This window comes from Empidonax traillii, unplaced genomic scaffold, assembly GCF_003031625.1.
Source record: "Empidonax traillii isolate 1590-97213 ecotype Southwest subspecies unplaced genomic scaffold, ASM303162v1 scaffold232:size1090087, whole genome shotgun sequence".
Classification (NCBI taxonomy): Eukaryota; Metazoa; Chordata; class Aves; order Passeriformes; family Tyrannidae; genus Empidonax; species Empidonax traillii.
The window spans coordinates 587,904-596,158 of NW_020955425.1; the positions used below are offsets into that span (position 1 = coordinate 587,904).

The following is an 8,255-nucleotide window of genomic DNA, read 5'->3' on the forward strand; positions in this document are numbered from 1 at the left end:
GAATGGTTTGTCTTCAGTAATAAACTCACTGTCCCAGCCTCTTACTAGGTGCTGGAATTCAGTAACTAAAGATTTAAATAATACGTTTTGGTTTGGTTTGTGTTTTGGTTTTTTTAATAAAACACAGTCGGGAACCAACATTTTGTGTTGTGAACTATGTAGTTAAAATGACCAAGCTGATGACATAGGGCAGTGAAGGTTTGGCAAACTACAAGGGCTTGAGAAGAGCCTCAGTGAATTCAGGCAGCCCAAGATTACACATAAATAAATAAAATATGTGCTTTTCTGGATTAGGTCCTAATTAAAAAATTTTCAAATTGTTCAGACTGATATATATCAGCTTATTTTGTTTATTTTTCTGTGTTTCCAATATTTTTGAAACTTATTACCCTGATATCAAACATGTCCAAGACGCAAATTAACTTTCATGCTGTATCTACAACTTACGAGATTTTAAATGTATTGAAAATACAATCCAAACCAGACATGACTTTCTTCCCCTTACTTGTTTTTTTCTCAGAGATTGGCAGTCAGAAATTCCATAAATACAGCCAAGAGAAGACACTGAAGTGGTTAAAGAAAAAGGTATTGTGTTTCTCTTTTGCTTTATGTTTAAAATCCACATGCTTATTTATTAGCTTGTTCATTTCTGCATTTGAGCTATGTGGTGTGCCTCAGTTCAAGGTACGTGTCCTGTCCAAGAAGGACAGACATTGCAGTAAAATTGTCACGCTTGGGAATGTGATTGTGTGTTAGAGGTATTACAAGCTAGTTACATTTCTCTTTTTGACGGGGCTGGCCATGAAAGGGATTCATGGAGTGTGGGGAGACAGAAGAAGCTGCCAGCTGTTGCTCTAGGCTTTGCATAAGGTTAGGGGCTTCATCCTTTGCTTCATCCCCTATGTAGATGGGCTGGAGAAGAGCTTTGATTGTTAAAGCTTTTGAATTCTGCCATGCTTTGCAGCTGGACTGAAATGCCTTGGTTTTGTGCTACAAATGTATTTCCCGAAGTTTTGGCAGAGTTGTTCGGAGTGGTCCTTGTTTGGTTGCTGTTATCCTGATCCAGTTGTGCTGTTCAAGAGGTCTGTACAGAATGCCAAAAATAAAATAGTGTTAAAGCTAAGCTTTATAGGGTCTGTGTTTTGGTATAAAGAAGGTGAATTTCATTTTATTCACACACACGTGCCCCTAATATGATGATACCACTTCGTAGAAGAAGATGGTATGCATCACATGATGTAGGGAAACCTTGTCATTTAAATTAGTCAATACAAGCACAAAATCTGGTCTATTTTCTGCAGTGATAAAGCATAAGGATACCTATTTTTCAATGATTACCTGCCTATTTACATTTCAACAGGTACCCATTCGTGTTGTTGAAAATACCTTCTACTGACAGTTATCCCTCTGTTGCATCCAATATAGCAGTGCTCAGTAAAGTCCTTAATCTTTGATTTCCACCAGGACTGCTACTGCAATCCATCTGAGCTCAGGCATTCTCTGAGCAGGTGTATTTCTCACCTGTATAATCATGGCTGTTGTATCTGAGTAGCTCAGTTCATCTTAGGGTGCTACAAAACTGGTGCTGTGTTGCCAAGGCAACATGTTCAAAGACATACTATTTTCTTTGGGCTTTTTTGAACTCATATGCTAGTCATTACAAATGTATATTAAATTTCACCACAGTCCATAACTTGAGTGTTTTATATGCTTGAAACAAAATTACAAGAGCTTTGTCACTGCATTAACATGTGCATAACAATTCTGATACAGACATTTCATTCTTTGGTTTTCTATAGGTTAATCAAACAGTGAAAGCACTTAAAAGCAACAATATATCAGTAGGTGAAAGAGTACTTGCAAGTACATTTATCAGCAGTAAACAGACCACAGATACTGAAGAAGGTAAGAAAACTAAACCTAAAACTAAATTGTAATTAATTCCATTTTTGTGAAGTTGCATAAGTGGAGATACAACACATGATTAGAAACTAAAATGTATTGAAATTGGCCTTTGCAGTACATTTATTCCTTGTAGAGAAAATTCCATATATGTTGTGACTGTCTGCTTTGGCTTTTCCAAGTTCTTTGGTATCTTCATCAGATGGCATTGTAATTAACAGTAGGTCTCAGCTGGGGTTCACTTAACTTCTCCATAGTTCAAAAAGAAAACATTTTTTCTCAGTGAAATATATACTGAAGTGCTTTGCTGAACTGAGACTGTCTTAGACAATAGGACACATATTTATAATATGTATGAGTATCCACCCAGTAAGTGTCTCTGTATTAGAACATGCTTCTTTTTAATTCTGTTTTTATTAGGATGCATAGAATATTGGCATGTTAGCATTCATAGAATTCTTCAAAAAGGGGAAGGGATCTTGGAAAGCCATAGTCACAGATAAAAAGCTCCTGATGCAAACATTACTTTTTGTGACAAATATACAGAATGCACAAATATGTAATTATTAAGGGCATAGCTTTAATAATATGTGTATTAAATTGCCCTGAAATTGACAGTCCAGTTACCAAAAAGTTTGGTGTGATCCTGTTTGCTTCTAGTCACCTTTTTTCTGGGGAGGGCAATGTCCTGAATGTTACCGGGATGTGAAGTTCTGGAGAGCAACCTGAAAACAGACTCAAAATAAATTCTTTGAATGTTAATGAAAATTTCTAAGAAAAGTTTAGAGCAAGATGAACAAAAGCAAATTGTTTCTTATTACAAAGACTTTCAGAAGTCTTCATGCTGCTGAAAATTAAGGAGAAACAAAGCAGCTTGCTGACAAAGTGGAAAATGAGGTACCAAGTAATGATATCAAAGGAAACAACATAAAAGAGATTTAAGAGGCAACTAGACAGTTTTATAGAACAGAGATTGTAATATATGTTTTTTAAAAAGAGGCAAAGCTGCAAAACTTGTGACTTTAACTTTACAGTAACTTTTCATCCTTTTCCCCAACCCAATTTTTTTGAAGAAAGGGAAAAGTGTCCTGGCAGTAACCATCTTGATGATGTTTAAATACTTTTTCTCAGAAATTTGTGATTAAATAGTTCATCTACAGTGGTTTTTCCACCTTACTCCTTACTTACAGTGACATGGATGTGATAGCCTTTTTAAAAGCCTTTTTTTTTTTTGATATTTAAGAGAGCAGCATTGAAATAAGGAGTGCTGGGATTTAAAGTAGGTGAGTTTTGGAGGTAGTACCACTGTATGTGGCAAGGTGAATGACAGGAAGTCAAATGGACATTACTCAACACTTATTTCTAGTAAGACAAATTTTCTTGTCCAATCCTTTCACTACTGTGACAGTGCAATTTACTTCTGAAAGGAATTGCTTTCATAGGGGTGTTATGAAATTTCAGTACCTTATAAATAGATAGTATATGTAGTTAGCATCTACAGATGTTGTAGGGCAAAAGTATGGGAGGATATAATGAGTGCAAATAGGGAAATAGAAGAGGTTTAACATATGAGACCTGAATATTTCATTTAGAAGACAAGAATGGAGGTGTGCAGATATTCCTGATGTTTGAGAGAAGGTTAATAAGAAAGCTAGACAAGGGTGAGAGTGCAAACTCACTAGAAGAGAAACAGTGGTATTTTTAAATTGGTAAAGGAACTCAGAGAAGTCTGCTTCAAAGCAGAAATGCAAAGAGGACTTTGTATTTCATACAAAATAATGGCAGTTGACTTGGACTCACTATTCAGTGTCATAATGCAAAGAATGAAATGATAGGAATAGTTTTAAGTAGCAAGTTGGACATATTAAGTTCTGAGGTGAAATTATCTTGGGTTAGAATTATTTCTTGTTCTCTCCTGACCCTAAAGTGGGCTTAGAAAGTGACAAATCCTTGATGAATTTAGGCAGTGGAGGAAGAAGAAGTGCAGATAGGCAATACTAGAAATTTATTGTCAATATGGTTGAAGTGTGTATGCTGGTGTCAGTTTGTTAATGGTTTCTGTTTCAATGCCAGTTTCCTTTGGGCTTTTTAGATTTAAAAAAGAAAAAAAAAAAAGGGAAAAAAGGGGAAACTTATCTCTGGCACTAAAGAAATAGTTCTTTGCCACTCTGAGCTCTTTAAGTGTGTAAGCATATGGGCAGATAAAGCTGGCCTGTTGTAGTTGGAATTGAGAGGCGAGATTTTAACTTTATGTCTGTCTGGCGAATGCTTTCTGTGCATGGGTGCAGTTACTCCCTAGCAGCCTCAACAGCAGCAAGTTTAAAAAATCCAGCCCATGATCAGTAAGTGCTTGTGTAGAACGTGACCGGAAAGGGTCTGGTTTAGGACTTCATGTTATAAAAGGGTCACTTTTTTTCCAAGTCTCTCAGAAAAACATTTATAGCAGGAGTGCCCTGTACTGAAAACAGCTTCTAGTAGTTCATATTTCCACGGATAATTATCCTGTCTTGCCAGTGATGTTTAGATAGGCCTTGGCATTTTCTATAAAGTACTGAAAATTAAGTACAAGACTTTGAAATAGACTCATTGTCTCATCTAATTGTTTTCAGTTGAAGCCAGAAAATGTTCTTTAGTACTGAAGCCCTTGCCAAATAATTGTAAGATCCAGATGCTTTAAAATTAATGATTGCATGTTCTGTTGAGTCAGCTTTTTACTTTTGCAGGTTTTTAAAATTTAATTTCTTCGAATACAGGCTATCTAGTATTCTCAGAAATTGAACGGCTTTTGTGAAGTACATACAGCAGATATTAATAACATGTGCTGACAAAGTGAGTGTAGTAAGTCTTTACTTTTTAAATAAACCTGCAAGTGTCATATAACATAAACTACTCAACACAGAGAAGCATCAAGTGTATCCATTAGAAGCCTCTTACTAATAATTCAACCTTATGCTTCGTGGTAGCACATGCAACAAGGCTAAAGCAACCTATGTAACATGAATGTTCTTTTTCTTCTCCTTTCTATTCCCTACCCTGTTCCTGAAGACTATGTACGATATGCCCATGGGTTAATATCGGAATATATTCCTGAAGATCTGAGTAAGGAATTGTTAAAGTACTTAGGGTAAGTATTGTTCCAGCTAGCTGACAGTTTTATATGGCACGCGTTAATGTCCTTTAGGTGATTTCTCGTGAATACTGAGATTTGTTCATCAAGGTTTCAGTGAATGACACAATGAGATTTTATTGCCACGCTTTGTGATTTTTCAAATGTGGATTGTGCCCTTCTGTTTTTCCTATGATGTTAAGGACCATGGGCTGGGAGAGAGATGTAATATTTAAGTTGGATATGTCTGTTATCATAGTTGCATCATGAAACCCTGAGTAATGTATCCTATTCTAAAGCAAGCAGGAATCAAATTGAAAGAGTTAGAGCAGTTTGTCCACAATGGTCAAGCACGAGCACAGAACCAGGAATAGAGTCCTTATGTCCAGTACTCTTTCCTTTTCCCTATTAATTCAGTGCTGCTGGGGTTTGACTTCACGTATCTAACCTATGTTAATTTATATTTAAATCTGGAAGGTGAGCCAGCATCCTCATCCTGGTGTTCCCTGCCGTAAGGAGCCTTTGCTTGGAGCATCGCTGGGACCCTGCACCTACTCCTCAGTTCAGTTCTATTATGGTGACCCATGGAAAAGTGTGCAATTTGCAGCTTGAAGCCCCACATCTGAACAGTGCCATATGTCAGAAACACAGAGTCCATGAGCTGCTTTTTTGCAAGGGCTTGCCACGTGTTAGCAGCTGATAGCCAAGGTAGCCTTTGTGAGGAAGGAATTACAGACTTCAGGTTGTGCAATACATCTGTCTTAATTTATAAAGCATTAACTTAAAATCTTTTGTTCTGCAGGCTCCCAGAACTCAGAAGCCCAGCAGCAGAGCCACCACTGAAGGTAGGAGAACATTAAGATTGTGTTGTAAGGTAATTTCTCTGAATTATTGTTAAAACTAGGCCAGGCCAAACACTGGGTACAATACAATAAATAAGTTGGCCTTGTGAAAGCCAGTCTAAAACAACACAAAAAATTTACCAGGTAACTCATATTTTTTTATAAGGAATAATTTGCTTGGTTTTCCTCTTTAAAAACGGGGAGGGAAAGAGAGAGACATATTTTCTGGTTTTGGTCAGCAGTCTTTTCGTAAGTGTTTTGCTGATTATAGTTTTATTGAGGTTGAAGGGACAATATGACCTCATAGGTTTTCTTTCATATATAATTTATGAGGACCCTGAAAGGGACCTCCTCGGTCATGGATTCCCAGACAACCATATTGGATAATCTCTCATACACTGACCATTCTTCACTGTAAGTCTCACTAGGATTTTTTATTTCCATTACTTCGCTTGGAAAAGTGTTCTATAACCTCATTCCTCTGAAACTCCAAAACCTTTCTGTAAATTCCACCTTGAATTTATTCATGGCCAATTTATTCCCCTATGCTTTTGTGCTAACTTTATCATTGTTTTTTTAAAATTGAAATGGCTCTTTTCCCTCCCTAACATGTTTTCATTTGGTGAAGCCAACCTGGTTGTGTAAGATGGGTTCTCCATTCCCTCATCGTTGCAGAAACATTTCTTTACACCTATTCCAAGATTAATTCAATTGTTTCAAAACAGGTGACCAGAATAATATATAATTATTTCTGGTAAAACCTCCATACGGTATGATGGCATTCTTCCCTTCTTGTCTTAACTAGAAGTACATTGTCCCATTACAGATTAGAATCCTGTTTGCCTCAATGTGTTGTGTACCAGATAGCTCTCAGTCATGCTGTGAACAGTTAAGACAGTTGTTTTTTACTCCGCTGCAGTTTTCACTTGATCAGCATTCAGATTTACAAGAAATTCATGCAATTAGCTGCTGTTTACATGACGTTTTACTTCTTCTGTACTTTTAGTCTGTTTTTAATGTTTCCAGTCTTGAAGGTTCCCAGGCTTTTCCTTCAGTGTTAAAAGCTCTTTAGGTATTCATAAAGCTACTCAGTGGTGTACATTCAGCAAACGTTAGCATTCTGTTATCTTAATTACCAATTAATGAACATTTTGAATAGGTACTGTTCATGGCAGTCCACTAGTAATCTCCACCTGATTCAGTGACATTCCTTTCTGCATTACTTTCCTTTATTTCCCTTTTACACACTTTCTTACCTACCTTAACATTCTTATGCAGTATTTATTTTCTATAATTTCAGTTGCTTAAGTGGCACCATGTCAAGTCCTCTTGTCACCAGAAAGCGTGCTATGTTTGAGAAAATAAAAATAAGTCAGTAGGCATTACCTATGTTTAGTTTTCAGGCTGAGACAGGCTGCGGTTGTTCAGCCTGTAGAAGAGAAGGCTCCGGGGAGACCTTTCACTACCTAAAGATGGCTACAAGAGAGCTGGAGAGGGACTTTTCACAAGGGCATGTAATGATAGCACAAGGAGGAATGGCTCCAAGCTGAAAGAGGGTAGGTTTAAATTAGATATTAGGAAAAAATTCTTTACTGTGAGAGTGGTGAGGCACTGGAACAGGTTGCACAGAGGGATTGTGAATTCCCCATCCCTGGCAGTGTTCAAGGCCAGGCTGGATCAGGCTCTGAGTAACCTTGTCTAGTCAAAAGTGTCCCTGCCCACATCAGAGGAGGTTGGAACTAGATGATCTTTAAGGTCCCTTCCAACCCAAACTATTCTATGATTCTGTGGTTCATTTACTCTCTATCTTTACTTATTCTTTCTTCTTCCTCCCTCTGTTCTCCTGAGGCCTACTCTCACATTTTCCCTCTTCTTACGTATAGATGGGTCTTTGGCTATTCTGCAACAGTATGGTCCCTACCTGAAAGAACATTTGCCAGATTTTGCCTGAGTTTGCCAGGTCTTGTGATTTCTAAGGTAGTCTCCCAACAGGGTCAGCATATTTAGTTTTACTTCTGTCTTGAATAGAGTGATTTCTATTCTCTTTTCTGCCCCTGTGTTTAACCTCCTAATCTTTATTGAAAATGATTTACTGAGTCAAAGGATTTCTTCCATTTTGGGTCCACTCATAGATTAACTTTAATATCTATCCAATTCTTACAGCATAGCAGCTTCACTTCTTCTCTTTTAATTCCCCTTATGCCTCTGTGGCTAAACAACCTTGTACTGTTTGTTTTAATTTCCTTTCCAAGGTCTAACTCAGCTTGACTTTTTGGCAGCTCTCACTTAATCCCAGTATTACCTGACCCCTAAAGCAACTCTCTTTTAACTCTCCTTTTCTTTTCCTTTTCTTTTCTTTTCTTTTCTTTTCTTTTCTTTTCTTTTCTTTTCTTTTCTTTTTTTTT

General features: G+C 37.1%; 1 protein-coding gene across 5 annotated transcripts in view; it reads left to right on the forward strand.

Moving 5' to 3' along the window:
* RNASEH2B (ribonuclease H2 subunit B) overlaps window positions 1–8,255 on the forward strand; it is a 43,782-nt gene that overhangs the window by 25,333 nt on the left and 10,194 nt on the right. For all 5 annotated transcript variants that reach the window (XM_027888149.1, XM_027888144.1, XM_027888146.1 and 2 more), the window contains 4 exons: window positions 521–585; window positions 1,800–1,905; window positions 4,948–5,026; window positions 5,811–5,853. In XM_027888149.1, coding sequence (XP_027743950.1) covers window positions 521–585; window positions 1,800–1,905; window positions 4,948–5,026; window positions 5,811–5,853 — 293 coding nt within the window. The remainder of the gene's footprint in view (window positions 1–520; window positions 586–1,799; window positions 1,906–4,947; window positions 5,027–5,810; window positions 5,854–8,255) is intronic.